The 18,224-nt window shown below is 39.9% G+C and overlaps 1 protein-coding gene across 1 annotated transcript in view; it reads right to left on the bottom strand.

The window, feature by feature from the left end:
* The window catches only part of LOC145413719 (uncharacterized), a 30,934-nt gene extending 21,167 nt beyond the window's left edge, over window positions 1-9,767 (bottom strand). The window contains exon 1 of the mRNA XM_080283375.1: window positions 9,638-9,767. Within this exon, the coding sequence (XP_080139501.1) occupies window positions 9,638-9,767 (130 nt within the window). The remainder of the gene's footprint in view (window positions 1-9,637) is intronic.
* Between the last annotated feature and the right edge of the window lie 8,457 nt (window positions 9,768-18,224).

The following is an 18,224-nucleotide window of genomic DNA, read 5'->3' as shown; positions in this document are numbered from 1 at the left end:
TATCATTAGAGCTGATATTTATGTACCGCGTAGAGTGTAATATTGGGCCACTAGAGCATGATAAGGTAGGTAGTACTGCATGATGTAAGGCAAGCGTGACTGACCTGACCGGCATCTCTTTCAAGGTATCATGCTTTTTCTATCGTTAGTATTATTATTATTTAGGCTGGAGTGTATATTTAGCTACGGAATCTAAGGTAATTCTCCATAAAATATACGAAGTGTGACTGACCCTGCCTACATCCCGGTAACTTATTATCCTTCTCGTTATTTATTTGTTCTGTAGTATGTAATATTAGGCCACTACGGCACGACTGATATTGTAATTTCTTTTCAATTATAGTCATTGTTTCTGATTTCACCAGTGCAGTACAGGGAGTCTAGATTAAGACAGATCCTAAGTCTTAGTTAATAATCGCCCTTGATGTGGATGCTCCCTGTAAATTGCACTACTTTATATCCTCCTTACATTTCCTCTTGCCGTCTCCCTCTTTATCATTTTCCACGGTTTTGCATTTCAAGTCCCTCTTCTCTCTGTCACTGTTTCCCTTCTGAACATCAACTATTATCCTACATTTCCTCTTTTTTTTTTTTTTTCTTCCTCTCGTTTTAATCTCTCTCCTTTTTCATCACCAGTCTATCCCTGCATGCCTTTGTCCATAAGGTGTCCCCCTGTTCGTCTTTCTCCCTATTCTTTTCATATTTTGCCACAGTATTCTCTCTCTACTCAGCATTCCCTCCTCACCTATCTTAATTTTCTTTTTCATTGTTAGCTATCCTCTCCAATTTATTCCTTCTCTTTCACACCTCATCTTACCTTCCTCTTCATCCCCAGAATTTTCTCTAAATCTTACACTTTCACAGTTTCACACCTCAGCTTAAATTCCTTCCTCCTTTCCACAGCTTCTTCCTCTCCTGTTTATTCTCTCTCCTTCTCGCCTCCTTTTCCCTTCCTCTTCGGTCCCTTCTCGCCTTACATCCCCTCTCACATCAACTTTCTCACCTTATTTACATCGATTTCTCTTTATTTCTTTCATTCCTCCTTATTCTTTCTGCAACTTCTCTTCCTCTCCCCGCCTTACAATCCCTCCGAGTCTCACTCCACCCTAAATCCAGTCCTTCGTCAAGTCGCTCCTGGTAGTACTGTATTTTCCTTCTCCCTCAGCCCTCACTGTTATCACGCATGGCAGCCACACTGATATCTGGAAAAGAGGGCCTTATATGACAGCTAATGACCGAAAAATAACGCGCCGGATTCGAGAGGCTGTGTTTATCAGAAATACCCCCAACAATTTACATGAATAAAACATTCGGACGATCTTTTTTTTTTTTTTTTTCTTTTTTTTTTTTTCTTTTTTCGGATGCCAGGTACGCTGCTCAGGCACTGGTGTTTAAAGTGATGTAGACGAGAGGTAAATGGTTGCCTAAAATCACCTACAAATGACCGTCGATGATCATGGTAACTCTGCCATTTTTTAACAAGCGAGTTTAGATAAAGAGGGTATCGGATGGCAGCACGCAGAGCTGTCAAGAGATAATGCACAGATGATAATGGGGAGTCACGCAGTCGCTGTATCACGATATTATTATACACCAACAAGTTCCCTCCACCCTACTTACCCCCTACCCCCTCTTTCTTCCCCACCCTCACCTCATCCTCCCCCCCCACTCCCATCCCCTCCCTCTTCCCCTCCCCGACTCTTCTCAGTTCTCAAGATTTACCGATTGTGAAGGTGGATCTGACGTCTTGTAATAACTTAAGAACAGTTGCGATCACTGAAGCAAAGTATTATTTATATTATTTTATCCGCTATACTGCGCACGTAAATCTTTGATCTGATGGCAAATTATAACCGAGGTGCAAAATATCACAGATCCGCTCATGGCTGGTTGGACAATTAACGAGCCATATGCTGTCGAAGTTTTGACAAATATGAAATGTTTAAAAGATCTATACAGCCAGCATTCATCATATATATATATATATATATATATATATATATATATATATATATATATATATATATATATATATATAACATATATATATATATATATATATATATATATATATATATATATATATATATATATATATATATATATATATATATATATATATATATATATATATAACATATATATATATATATATATATATATATATATATATATATATATATATATATATATATATATATATATATATATATATATATATATATATATATATATATATATATATATATATATAATATAATATATATAACATATATATATATATATATATATATATATATATATATATATATATATATATATATATATATATATAATATATATATATATATATATATAAAATATATATATAATATATATATAATATATATATATAATATCTATCTATCTATCTATCTATAGCCCGACGCCCTAATCCCGCAAAGGGTGGCCGCAGACAAAACGCCTCCAAGTCACTCTGTCACCCATCATTTGACTCCCCTCCCCCCAACTCACCCCCCTCCTTCATATACCTCTCAACTCCATCACTCCACCTCATCCTCGGTCTACCCCTCCCTCTCTCTCCCTCCACCTCACCTACATACACCCTCTTAGTCAGTCTTTCATTCTCCATTCTCTCCACATGTCCAGACCACCTCAGTGTATTCTCCTAATCTTTTCAACCACATCCACATCTACTCCACAACGTTCCTTCACTTCTTCATTCGTCAACCTGTCCCTCCACGTCACTCCACATGCTCCTCTCAAGTAACTCATATATATAAATATATATATAATATATATATATAATATATATATGTATATATATATATATATATATATATATATATATATATATATATATATATATATATATATATATATATATATATATATATATATATATATATGTTTCGCATTAATTTCAGCAAAACACAGTCTCACCTAATTAGTACACCTCAAGAACCAGGTGAGCTTAGGTCCAGTATGTAATAATATTATGTGAAGAGACGATAAAAATGTCAGTTTTAATATTTTTTCAGTTCTCGTGACAGCCACAGTACAGGATATAAAAATTCTGTAGGGCAGCCAACTGTAGATTATTGAAGAAGTCAGTATGATAAATTCACAGTATGCGAGTGAATGTACACAATTTTCTTCCAGAGACTACTATATTTTGAAGAAACTTCTACAGTAAAAGAAGTTCATGAGTCCTCTAAAGATAGCGCAGTTACTCCACTAAAAATTTATAAATGTGCTATAATGCTAATGCATTAACGAAACAGACTAGCTATGAGGACATTTCAGTATGCTTAATCGCCGAGATTAAATTATTATGTATCATTAATTCCGGTATTGCAGGTAGTACCATCATCGCCCCCTATTATTTGCCGCTTTTCTCTTTAATTAACCTCCATCAGAAGCTTGATGGGTACCTATGAATCTTAACCCCTTCATTCCGGTGACATCTTTTCCATTTTAATCACACTACCATCACCACACGATTTTATTTATGGCTTTATTCAGCTGCAGTAGTGAAGGAGTTGATCAAGGCCATGTTTAACCCATCCAGTTTGAAGAGTCTCCCTAAAGCTGAATAAAGCCACCTGTTAGTACACAAATAAAGTAAAAAAGACGTCAACGGATTCATGGGGTGCAGACTAACTTACCTTCAAGCTGTATACTTGAATGAGCCGAAGTTCTACAAACGTCTTTAAGCTCCTCACTACTAAACCGACGATTTGATATGCCTACAGATCTCACTTCGTAAGGGAGCTAGTGACATTTATGCCTAACACCCACTCTTAGGAAAATCTCCTGAGGTGAAGAAAATAGTTTGGAAGTAGAAAGAAAAAAAATGCACCAATGGTCTCAATGGGTATAAATTATGCTCAGTTTTACCCCTGGCCTTATCTGGAACTCCGACAAAAATAGGATATTTTAACTGCTAGGACTTCGTTGAGTTGCCTAAAATCGATATTATGCAAGCCAATGAAATTTCAAACTGTGACCAGGTCAGAGAGAGACGACCCGTTCAGTACAATGAGTTTTTATATTTTATTCTGACCACCCGTCTATTGTTTTATTTACATGTGCAGAGGCCCCTCATACTACCGAAGATAACATTTCCGTTAATCTTCCCTCTACTCTCAGACTGGTTTCATACATACTGAAGAAAATCATCTGGTAGTGAAAGAAATATAAAAAACGTAATCGTACTAACTCGGTTCATCAAGATTTTTTTAGCAATTCTGACTACAATGATTTCATTCAAACGAACAAAATCGTCTGGTTTTAGTTTAATCAACAACAGCAAGAAATATATCTATAATTTCATTTAAAATTAATTATTGTACTAAAATTCACCTTCATTTTTGTTACTACATTAAATAAAAAAAATTTCAGTTTGGCTTCATACGTAGATCAACTCGGTGTGTACGAATTGGTTATCAGTCATTTCCTAAGTTATTGCCTTAACCTATCCAATCAGATGAAGTATTTTGTTGAGTTATTCTTCCTCTCTCCGGACGATTTTATACACCTTAAGGGAGACGATGTTTATCGAAAGGATTAATGAAGGCTGTGTCAGACCACTGCTAAAAATAAAAATGAAATAAAATGGTCTGATGGCAGCAAGAAATAATCAACAAAAACGTCCCTTGGCTGAAGTCATTAGGAACAGTTAAATGGAACTTAGCAAATGATGGTCGATACTTAGAGCGGTAACTGGTGTGCGTGAGACGGTGGTTGATCTTTTGAAATGTGCTGAAGGTAGTGCAGAGAGAGAGAGAGAGAGAGAGAGAGAGCAGAAATAGTACTCCGCGTCAAATCCTTATAAACCTGCTGAAATCCTCTGGGAATACAGGTTAAACCGCTAAAATCCAGCCTTCCCAAACTTCAATCGCCCTCACCGCATAAACATTCGTCCCCCACACCACTTGCCAAAACCTCAACGCTACACTCGGGTTTGAGATTAGTAATTATGTACTGTGAAAACAGAACGGTATCTGCCTGTGCAGCTATAATGAGGAAAAAGAAAAGTTCATATTGTTAGGCTGGACTTGTTTTATTCCCTTCAGGGCGCAGGCGATTATTATTATTATTATTATTATTATTGAGAAGTCTCGTAGTGAAGGGGTTGAGAAAAAAATTCTCTTACAGTAGCATTTTTTTTAATGGTTCCACTGGACTATTTTATAATTAAGGAGAGAAATCTGGAAGTGAAAAGGTTAACGCAGTTACAGTATAGTGAGAAGCAGGAGTGTGATATAAAGGCAATTTACTACGTGTTTTGACTTTTCTTACATTTCATCTTAGCTACCTTCAGACGACTCTGGAGCTGATAGCGTTTTGGATATGGCTTTAGGGAAACATTTCTTTACTACAGTGGATGAAGCGCGTGGCGGTTGCAAGAACATGAAGTAAAATATGTCGTCGTACTGAAAGGATGAATAGCAGTTTAGACAGGGGAAGAAAGACGACGTGGTTTACATTAATCTTGCGTGGAGTGAGGCTGTGCGAGCGACTTAATGTACAGTATGCCTCGTAGAAAAACTTTGTGCAGCGAGGAAAGAAGATTTTGTTCGGAGTTTTAGCTTAAATTAGAAAATTGTTATTAAAATTCATGAAAAATGCTTAGCGAGTCGGAGCTGTATGGAATATAATGCAGTAATTGTCAAGACAGGCCTACGTCAATACAGTAGTAAACAGGAGTGACGGCAGTAAAGTGGGTATTATGGGGCTGGTTAACCCATTGTTCAGAAGTTAGGACATCTACTAGAATCCATAATACACTGATACGGACTCCAGGAATAGGAAAAAGATTATTTGCTAACGCTGTGAGGTAGATACCGCTTTTCATTAGCCAGAGGAACTGAAAAAAATAAGGAAATTGAAGTAGTAATAATCTTACACGCATTACGCAAGCTGACTGACAGTTGCTGAATCACTGAGAGGCTCAAGGCCGGATATATACGTAAAAAAATGAATTGATGTAGTAAAAACATGCACTGTTCCAGCGACTGTATCTTTAACGATAAAATGCTGAACTAGGTAAACTAAATTCATAGTGTCATTTTTTTATAATTAATGTCTTGAAATAGAGACGCACAAGTTCAGCTGCATGAGACATAAGAATACAGGTGTCAAGTCATCATTATCGTATTTCTTGGTGATTACAACATATACCAGGTACTGTTAACTTTCATATCTTTACACCTCGAGTGTGCCATTTTCCTTCCAAAACCTCAACGATATTTAGAGTAAATATCAAACAAGAAAACAGGACATAAGTCAAATAACTTATATATACTACTCGTCCACTGGGTGCCTTATAGAAATTAACCCTCATAAGAGCGTGCACGTCATATCAAAAGAGTGAAATCAGAATAACAGATGGTTGGTTTCATGATACGGAAGGCCAGCATTTCCCCGGCATTTCCTTCGTTGCGATGTTTTTGTCATGTTACATCGTAATATTCTGTTGTGTCATATATCTTCTATATATATCGGCGTAATCTTGACCAACAGCTGGGGAAATCATATTATCGTGTCATGTGCAGTTACAAACTGTTTATTCCCCTCAGCACGGTGACGTCTTTAGCAGTATATTTTCTCTACTATCAGGTGATTTTATTTGTTTGAGATCACCCCAGCAGAGAAGTTAACGTAGGCTGTCTAAACCTTTCAGTTAAAAGAGAGTATATCCTGAGGTGAATAAAATCGTCTGTAAATAGCAAGACTAAAGAAAACAAGTTCGGGCGTAAGAGGTTAAGGAAGAGGTACCAGGAACAACCTACGCCCACAAAATCACGGTCATAGTAAACCACGCATCAGGCAGAACTTGTGTTGAAAACTGGTGAATTTGGCTTTCACCGAAGGCATAATTTTTATCTTTTCGCTAACAAAATCAGCACCTGAAAGTTGCTCTGGTTTTAGTATGGTAAAACTGTAAAGCCATCATAAAGCTTCCCTAATATACGCACGACCGTATAGTTGGCTACCTACACTGACCCTTTGTTTCGCGCTTTACTTCACAGGAGAATTTGTCTTCGGCAATGGAGTTTTAAGACGTCATTGTTCTATGTAGATTGAAAGAAAAAAAAAAAGCCCAACGATTCGCGCACCCCCCCACCCCCCCGACACACACACATCATGGCAGGGACTGGAGTAATGGCAAGCCGTACGGCAGAATATTCATTTAGCAGTAGCTTTCATTAATAATATTGCTCATTATAATTTTGGTATTCCAGTTAACTACGCCGCAGGGCTGATTATATTGTTAGTACTACCACCAACACTATGTTCTATCTCATGGACAATAATTTCAGTTAAGTATGTTATTAGTGATACTGATACCTTCATCAACGCATCTTTTATACCTACTGTATACTAAATAAGGCCATCGTATAAAAAATAATTATCACGAAACCGATTACAGTTATCAGCACGAAAATTCATTGGCCTTCATCCGGTCATACATAACCACAGCTTTCACTTCGTGTCTAGTCACCACATATATACATACACTCAATGGGAGGGATTCATTAAAACGCGCGCAAGCGTGCACACACACACACACACACACACACACACACACACGCACGCACGCACGCACGCGCGCACACGCACACGCACACACACACACACACACACACACACACACACACACACACACACACACACACTACATAAATTAAAGCTTATGATCACGTCATGCAGCTCTTTCTTAGGCATCAACTCATTGTCTTGAAGCCAGAAAATGTACAATTTCTTACTTGACTGAGTTCGTGACAAGATTTTTTTTTTTTAAGGTAGTCAGAGTTTTTCACCATACAAAGAGACCCAACAGTATTAATCTTCCTTAGCACCTTCCCACCATTCTAAACGTAGTAAATGGGATCCCAGAAACAGGAAAAAGGGAAGACAAGAACTGTTCACAGAGTATCCGGTATTCACTGAACACAAACGATAACTGCCACAAGACTGTATGATCGTACCTTGTAAGGCGTACTGTACACATACAGTACTTACCCGTGCACTGCGTTCTTCACGCGCCTGCCGGGCCAGTAATCCTTTCACATGTCTAAGGTTCTGAACGCACGAAGCGAGATGCAGCCCATTTAATTGGCTTGATTAATGCTGGTTACTTTAGGAAGATCTCATTATGTTTTGACAGTTTCAAGACAGCGTAAACAGAGTTTTCGCTCCGACTGTACCTGCACTCACCCATTCATCTCATACTCCTAATGAAGCCCACTGAGTTATGAGGTACAGTTGTGGAAAAGAATATTGCTGCACTTTTCGGGCGGATAATTATAAAACTCTTATAAAATATTTAAAAAGATTGTTGGGCTTCGATGATCACAACACTGGACTTTTAAAGCCACTGCTCTCTGTCTTGTTATTGATCTTAATGAAGTGGGTCAATACTCATTTCCTCAACTGTACAAACACCCAAGTATGTTCGACATTCCCAGTACCTACCCACTGTGCATTTCATACTTACCCTATACCCACTGTATTTTGCACATACCTGACGCATGATACCTTTCTTCAGTATGGGCCTAACCCTGTTCACGCTACTATACATGGCGTGAGTAGAATTTAAAAAAAAAAAAAAAAAAAAAGTTCTCAGTACCCACACAGTGAAGGTCACACATTAGTTCACTCATATTTCATACTTTGGAAATATTCGCTGCATATAATTGTGGCAACACCCACCAGCTGTTTACACATGACATAGTTATACCAACACGCTGCGTATATCTCACATCCCTGCATTAATACCTGTTTTCCTGGGATTATATTCGCAAACGTTCGTGAACTGTAGGATATGTATTAGATTTCTTTTTTATACTGATATTTTCACTCATAAAGTTATCAAACACATCACGACTAAGCTAGAATGATGATAGTAAAATACACAATTACACAAAATGGTTTCTCTTAAAAATAGTGCACTTCCAGGTAGATTTGTTAATTGTTGAAATTGGTTAAGGTTCTTAGCGAATGCTTCCCTACATGCACTTAATCACATTTCTACATCCACTTGTTGTTGACGCACTTACATCAGTCTTCTCACATGCTATCACTTACGTGCTTTTGACTTGCTTACGCCTACCGGCAATGCACGCAAATACCTACGTTGTCCAGTTGTTTCTACACTCTGATAGCATACCTACATCTGTTTCTACGACGTACACTTGTTCCCGCTCAGTAATGCAGCCGATGTAATGATTTACTATACCCACACTTACTGTACACAGTCTCAATCTACACACCCACCTACTCTTAAACGTACGTACACACATATAATCTAGATTTGCCTACATCCACCTACACCCACTTACTCTGCATCCACCTTCTCCTGTCACACCTGCACCCTTCTGTATGACAAAAATCCACCTACATTTTCCATCTATATCCACCTTCATGATAAAGCTAAACCCACCCATACCTTCCAACGTGATCCATCTACATCTGCATACATCCATCTACATGATCCATTTACTTTTACAGTATAAACATTTCACCACAACCACAACACTTTTACACCCACCTACATAGCACAATTACATCTACGATACATCCACCTACGCCCACCCAAGTGCCTACGCACCGACACAAAACGCCTTACCTGGTGCATAGTAAGGGAGTGCGGGGGGAAGGGCGGTCATAGCGGGAGACTCCCTCCTGCCGGGTAGCGGGGACGACGAGGAGGGCACGGAGAAGGCTGTGGGTTGCCCTCCTATATCAGGAATCAGCATCTGGCGCAGGTGTCTGGCAGGGGCACGTCACAGCTGCGGCAGGTGGGACAGGAGGGTTGGGGCAAGGGGACGGGGAGGTGAGGGAAATAATCTATAACTGTGGAAAGGTTTGAGAAGGATACTCGTGTACTGGATGGTTGGATATTCTGAGTGAAGCAGGTCAGTTGCTGCTGGTAGAGGAGCAAGAGTAGGGTTAATTTTGCTATAGGAAAAGGGTGGGGAAGTGAGTGTTGAGTGGTGAAATAAGCTAGTGTTCGGTGGGAATAATGGGTATGGTATAAGTATGCGGTTGGGGAGGGCTTGGGTATTTTTAAGATGGATGGCTTGGGGACTCTGGGGAAAAGTTCGCTACGGACGTCGCAGCAGCAGCAGCAACACAGTCACACCCTTGCCACACCTTTCCTCCGACACCACCACCACCTTGGCACTGTCGCAGCCTCACACGACACACGACACCAGCTTGCAACACAACACGTCCCTTGGCACTCGGGGTCACGGTCAGGTCAACATCACTCCACGAGGGCGTGTATGCTATCACGAATGAGACCGGAATGGCGTGGGTGGGCACGGACACCAGCGCAGCCGCTCCGCACGCACCTGCGACTAACTAGTGACTACACCTGCGCTCATTCGCAAAATATACACTGACTACCTAACCTGACTACCTCCGCCACCTGCTGCTCTTAAGGTTCACATCCCAACGTTAAGACAAAGGGACACTCGGTCTTATCGGCCCCGCTCGACAGGTAGAACGGAAGCGCCGTTCTTATTGGTCGCTGGGTGGAGTTACCTGGTGCGGCTGAATGCTGCGTGATTGGCTGGCGGGTGCTGGGGGAGGGGTCATAGCGGCCGGAAAGACGGGAGGGGGAGCGGGGATGGGATGTAGAGGGAAGGAGGGAGGGAGTGTGAGGGGAGGGGCTAGAGATGGCGGGAAGTGGACAAAAGTTAAATCCGGAGCGACGTGTCGTGGCGCCCCGGAATGGCGAGTAAATCACAGCCATGTTAGGGTTGGCCACTCATCACCCCAACCACGCCCGCCACGCCTCAACCTGCCCTGTTACACCGCCACTTTGCACTTCACTACACAGACTTCTCATTTCCACATGCCCTTCACACCTTCACGTCCTGAGTTCCACACCTTTGCCTTCCTCACTTCCACTTTCCTCACCCTAGTTTTTTTTTTTTTTTTTTTTTTATACAACCCCTTCCTTCCACTCTGCCTTCGACACATCAATTTTGCCTTCGACACTAGCACCTGCCTTCCACATTTTCATTTGCCTTCTACTCCTCAGTCTCCATCATGACAATTTTGTCTCCCATATCTTAGTCTTCGCTTCCATTTCACCTCATATGTCGGCCTTCCATACCTCCACATCACAGCTTCCTTCATTGGAGAGGGACACCTTCACGTGGTGGCATCGATATAGTTAGGTGGCTCCGCTGTCTGCAGAAGAGCTGCTTCGGCCAGAAGTTCACCGGGTTCATGTCTAGGTGCACCTGGGTCTACAGCAATAACAGTTTTCCGCACTTCCACACCACACTTCCTCACTTCCATTTTGCCTTTCCAAACATCCACACCGCAGACTTCCATCCACACCTCTATTTTATTTTCCACAACTTAACCTTCCATCCACGCTTCCGCATCCTAGCATTCCCCGCACACATCCACATTAATTCATCCCTTCACAGCTCCACTTTGTTTTCCACACCTAAGTCATCCGACCCCTACACTCACCTTTTATATAATATCCTCAGGTTTTTCGTATCCCAAGAGAAGTTCGATCTGTTTAACTCAGACCGAACTCTCACATATTCGCAGTTTCCACCTTAGCACGTCGGCACTGTATCCTTTATCTTCACCCTTTCTTCAATACCTTCGTCCCTCTCGTTTTTGTCTTCCACATCCTAGTAACGCCCTCCCCATGGTTCACTACTTTACAACTTATCATTTTCTTCTCTAGGTCCATAATATTCCTTAGTACGTCCATACATCATCGTTTTATCTTCACACCTCATACATGCCTTCGTCACTTCTGTCTTTACCTTCCACATCCCAGGAACACCCTCATTAATTCAGTACATTCCTCTTCACTTCCGACTACCTTTCGTGCCTCCGGCCAGTTATCCATTTGACTAATGCATTGTACAAAAATTCTCAGCCGTCTGTATCTCATTTCAGCTGTCCTCTTGCGATCCCTAAATACTTCTTTGCACACCTCGTCTTTCATTTGTAATCACATACCTTATACTGTAAGTACGTTCACCATCACCTTTATTTTTCCACATCAAACTGATATACTACAGCCTTCTGCAGTTCCTTCTTTGCCGTCCATCTTAGTCGCCCATACCTTTCACACCTCACCCATTTCTTCCAGCGTTTTTCCATGCCTTCCACATTTCATCTTTGTCTTTTAAATCTCATCCTTGCCTTCCAGACTTCAGAACTTCATTCCACAACTTTATCTCTGCTTCCATTGGAACCATATCCATGTTTTATGCCGTGCCCGGTGGTGATGGGGGAGTGGGGGGAGGGGGAGATGATGCCGAACGATTAGCACACTGTTGGACCGTCCGTCTTTCTTATAAAAAATAAGGGGGATGGGAGGTGGGAGGAGGAGGAGGAGGAGGTTACAACACGACAGTAGTTTAATACCCCCTTCCGTGTACCTACTGTGTGTGAGAACGTTTAAATCTTACAGATAAGTTTATGCCTCATAACACTGCATTTGTTTCAGAAGGAGGGTGTTGGAGAAGAATTATAAATGCATGTCTGAATAGGCAATTCTCAGAAATTTCACGGGAAGATTCATCCCCATCTGTTTCCCCCTTAGATATGCTCTTGACTTCCATCTCTCATTCCTGGCTACCACACCCGAGCCATACCACGGCACCTCAGTACTATTTCTCTCGACCTTACTCTACATGCGCATACACTCTTTGCCTCACCACTTCCTTTGTCTCCCACACATCAAAGTTTCCTTCAGTAACGTGATTCTTCATTCTTATGTTTTGCTCTTTTCCTCCACACTTTAGCATTTTCTTCTTACATATACTTTGTCTTTAACAACCAAGCTTTGCTTTCTACACCTGCAGTCCAGCTGTTCACGCCTTTCACACCTCTTCCTTGAATTCCTTTCTTTAGCTGTCCATACTACATTAGGCCTGGCTTTCACCCCCCAACCCTGCCTCCACATTCCACATTTACTTGCTTATATTCCACAGAACTGTCGTCCACAATTAACACTAGCCTCTTACACCGAACCCTAGGCTTCCACATTGACCCCTACCTTCCACACTCTCACCAAGGTTTGACTACTTTAGCTTAGTGTTCCCATCCCACTCTGCCTTTCAAACCCCATACTTTCTTCCACATCCATGCTTAGCCTTCCAATTCGCCACCCCTCGCATCCTGCCTTACAGTTCCTTTTCTATTCTCTCATTCGACACTGACGCCAAAGTTTATTAATTCGGAACAGGTATATATATCATTCATGCAGTTATCTCATTGGGTGGATTCTCGTATATTTCAAAAGTACATTCATGACATGTTATGATAAGGCTGCATATATTAAGGCAACCAAGTCAGACACTGATATATTGGGCATGGCAGTGAAAACATGAAACATCAAATTTTCAAGGTTTGCCACTTTTATCGGATGATGCAGTCTTCATTTAATTCTTGTCTCCTCCGGATAGTTATATTTAGTTTAGAAGACTACAAATTAAGGTGGTAAGATATAGATTTAACTGACCCCTTCAGTATAAGAGGTCTCCCCTTGAACAATATTGTCTGGAATTAGCAAGAATAAAATAGAATAATACATCATCAGATTGAATGGGTTCATAAATGCTGAGACTCAACAAATATGGAAGAGAGACAACAGAAGAGTGAGGACAGTGAAGAAGAGTAGCGTGGCCTCAGCCGACACACCACACCAGATAACAGCTGCGGTGACACTGACTTATAAATCAACGGCCAGACGCTGCACAGTGTAGGTGAATGTCGTATTCAGACCCGTGGACTCAGCCAAACAGAGAGAGGAGAAAAACGGAGTGCGACATAAGCGGTGCAGAGTTACTGTCTACACTAAGTTCAGTTAACGACCTGATTGTAAAATATGACAGAGACTATTTTGTTTAGGTACCCTGCACTTATTTGATGAGCGACAGTGTGTAACGACTTAAGTGACATTTACTTAAAAAGAAATCCAACTATATTGACATCCAAGGGTTGCCAGCTTTGCCGTTATATACAAATACATATTTTTTTATAATATATATTCAGGAAAACAAATGCGGATCATATCGAATGTATACAATTTTTAATAACTGTAGGATAGACATTACAAAATTTACAGTTTCAGAATAGTCAGGAAATTAGTAAAGTCAAATGTTTAATTGTGGTGCAAGGCCACACACACACACACACACACACACACACACACACGCAGAGTTCATGAACAAAAACACTTAAGTTGAACTGCAAAACAAAGCCTTATCAGTGTTTAACGCAAGAGTTCTGAAATGATTATGTGTGGAGACTATATATTTTGTTTTCTCAGTTTCGTTCTACTTTCTTTAGTATTTTCATCTTTCTTTCTTTCTTTCGTTCTTTCGAACACTTATAAATGTGGTGCATATTCCAATTTCATCGGCAGTTAACTTTAGACTTGATATATATGTTCCCTGGGTAAATATCCCCAGGCACCTTTCTCACTTTTTTTTTTTTTTTTTTTTTTTTTTTTTTTTTTGCATTTAAGCCTTTTGTAGGGTCTACATGGTCAAAGGTTAACCATACAAACATACATAGTTTGTAAAATATGGCAACCCGAACCCATAGTCTTTACCAACTTTTGCCTGGAGGAGTGAAAGCAATATCCCCTTTGATTGCTTAAGGTTTTTTGCAAAGATCATCCTGAATTTTCTTCAGGATTTTGATGGTTTTTAAGTCTGATTTGTCTTCCAATTGGAACAGCATTGCTTAGAAGAAACAGAGCATTCTCCATTGACTCATCCCATTTTCAATACTTTTCTAATTCTATAAATTCTTACATTTTGTATTCAGTATGCTTCAGCACCTTGTCCATATCAGCATACACTCATTCTTAAATGTTCAGGAATTGTGTCATCATCATAAACTTGTGTACTTTTAAAAGATTTTTGCTTTCTTAGTCGAGAAAATCATTTACTAGGAATGAAAAATTTTGATGGACAGGCACAGATTTGGGGTGGTGGGGAGCGTACGCCATCCTTATTTTCGGCTGAATAACCATTACTTGTAACAGAAAAAATGCTATTTATTAAAATATATCCAAGAATAATCAGGATTCTTTACTACATATTACACTTGCTTATATTATTGTACTTCTGTGATATAAAATCAAGTAAAATAGAAATTCATTTTAATTTCACAGTTTAAATAACTAAAGTGGTATATATTCTGCCTACAATCACGCCCTGCTTTCCAAAGTACTGGATCCGGCCTTGATACATCGTCCATCTATTTGTATCGCCCTTTAGTTCATATTGCGCCACATCGTCTTTACCGTTCTCACACATTCACATATATTGTCAACCCATATTTTTCGTGATCTTCCACCTTTGTCCTGTCTTCAGACTCACATATAAAATTGTTACCATCACAGCCATATCTATTCTCATTTTGTGAGACAAACAGAGAGAGAAAGGTTTCAGTATCTCCTCACTAATTATCGGTCGTTTGGCCACCCCGTTTGGGATACATGACGTCTGGCAATGAATGAATGAAATATTCTGTAATATAATCCACTCTGTCAGTGCAGCTCCAGCTGTCACTTCATCCTTTCTGTTATTGCGTTGATTTTTGTCATCTATAACGAGTTTTTACAAATGTCCTTGCTGCCCAGAGACATTACGTCTGATCTGCTTTATGAACTCCAGATGTTCACTTATGTAGGAATGGTAGAGCATAGTGGTGCGTGAGTCATATAATAATGAAATTATTTTATGTCCGGGTTGTATCTCAGTACAAGAGCTCACTAGATGTAAGGGATATAGCCAACTTTAAAGTGTGTCACGTCACTAGATAGTAAATTATTTGTCTCAAGTATCGCAGCAGGGAAGCCTTACAACCTTGAGTACTGAATTACAATCTCTTTTGGGAAATAATATATAGTAAATGAATGCTTACAGTGCCCGGGCCTAAGAGTACACTTATTCCAATGCTTAGTGTCGTCAGAACTGAGGTAGGTAATTTCAGTAGTGACAGAGGTGGCCGATATACTGAGAGTAGTAAGAGAAACAAGAATCATAGGCAGTGAATTATTGTACCCAAAGTGCTGCATGACAGTCTGTTATCACCACCATCGACATGCGCTAATGAAGTGTGTGCAGTGTCTGAGGAACCTGAGTCGGAAACAGGATAAGCGTAGAGAAATTCCCTTAGAAAAGTGGCAATTGTGAAAAAGCGTTGCCCTTGGTCTGCATTTTAAGCTTTGAACATTTTCTCATATCACAAAATATACAGTCAGTGTGAAATTTATGGTAATTGCATCTTTGTAAAAAAAAAATGACAGTTATCTTACAGTAGTTGCATTCAGTAAATGTTTAGACGACCCATTATTTCCAGCCAACAAAACTATCACCAGCATAATGTATGTTTTTATAGTGACCGATTTCCTTGCGTCCGACTTGGGCAGGCATCTCTTCTGAATCGGAAGAGCGAGGAACGACAAATTGTTACCAGGGTCTAATGATAGGTTGTTACTAGAGAAGTGTCACGGCCCTGTGCCACATACCTTGGCATACTCGTACAACGAGGATGTCTTGTGGTGGAAATGGTGGTAAATGCATATGGAAGCCTGTGTGTAGATGACGTGTCGGTGAGTTAGCGACTCTGTACATGTCACTGACAGGGTATGAATGTGTGAGAACCCTAAAAGATATACCGTTCCTTTATAGCCTCTTAGATTTCCGTCCCCGGGTAGGACTGAACCCAAATCACGATCTACAGACGTGCGCGCTTCCAGTCCAATCGCCGGGGGCTCTGTTTCTGACAAATATTTAATGATAGCAAGTTGTTTACATTAGTTGGATCTGTTGCTTGGTAGGAGTTTAGTACGCAACTTAACTTGAGCAATTTATTAAATAACTAGCGTACACGTTATCCTCAACATATTTCTGCCAGTCATGCGTACTACTAGCACAAGACAGTCATCATTTATTGATGCAGTCAGTAATCCCTTTACAACTAGGGATATTTTTGGCGAAAGTCATTACTTCTTCCTTCCTAAATTTCATAATCATCAGTAAATTTTTGCACCTACATCCATTTACCTGCCTGTTTGATAGTTGCCGGACGTCGCATTTTTTGAAACGTAGCCACGGCCAAAGGACCACCAGATACTTCTCTCCCTGTTCAGTAACGATCCCTCCTTATCTTAAACGACACAACCTTTCATCGTTGTCTCTCTTCTGCGCTCTTCGTCTGCTTCCTGTTTTCTGAAGGTAAAACTTTTTCACGGCACTCATTTCTGTAACTCTTCACTCCGGTGACTTATTTCCGTATTCCTGTTAATGCTAGGTAATTTAATGCAGCTTCGGAGAGAGCCCTGACAGTATGAGTTAATTAATTTCAAATTCCTCAGTTATAAATAGGTCTCCTCTAAGATGAATAAAATGGTCTGGCAGTGGCAAGAATGATATACAAAATACTTCTTCATCGTGATGGATTTTCCTTCTTTCATTCTCAAATAAAACTGTGGGTGAAAGCAAACACCAAGAGGCGCAAGACAGATAGACGGATACACCTTCTTCTCTATAAATAGATAGATGGATAGATATTGATTGATGGATTGGTTGATTGATTGATTGATTGATTGATTGACAGACATACAGACATAGACAAATAGATAAGATGGATAGATAGACAGACACAGACAGACAGATAGATAGATAGATAGATAGATCGTGTTCGCTCACTGAAATAACGTGGATAAGAAAACTACCTTTTATTGGCTTCTGTCAATGTTCACTTAATGGTAGTATTTAGAGGAACTGACTGATTGTGTCTGGAGCAAATCTGGGGTAATACCGTTGAGGTCAGTATTTAGAATAGCTTACCTAAGTTCAGTATTCAGCCCTATCATAGTCGAAACAAGTCTAGTACTCTGTTCCAACTATTATTTCATTCAGTTGAATCCAAGGAGCTCGAGAATGATAATGCTGGTATAGTTCACCCTTTTGTTATTAGAATTACTCTAGTATTGTTTGCCAGCTATACAGACGATTTTATTGAACTGCGGGTGAGTCACAGAAGCCGGAGAGTTAAAATAAACCAGATGCTCCAAGACATACATACAAACGTCACTGAAATGCTAGATTATTATTATTATTATTATTTTTCGCTGAGAGTAAGTCGTAAGAACCTGACTGTTAAAGAAAGGCAGATAATCTGATAACGTATATTTACAAACTTCA

Source organism: Coenobita brevimanus, chromosome 97, assembly GCF_032717465.1.
Source record: "Coenobita brevimanus isolate Jiangsu-jjx chromosome 97, ASM3271746v2, whole genome shotgun sequence".
In the NCBI taxonomy this organism is placed as follows: Eukaryota; Metazoa; Arthropoda; class Malacostraca; order Decapoda; family Coenobitidae; genus Coenobita; species Coenobita brevimanus.
Note: the sequence above shows the minus strand (reverse complement) of the source record. Positions and strands in the feature narration are given on the sequence as shown.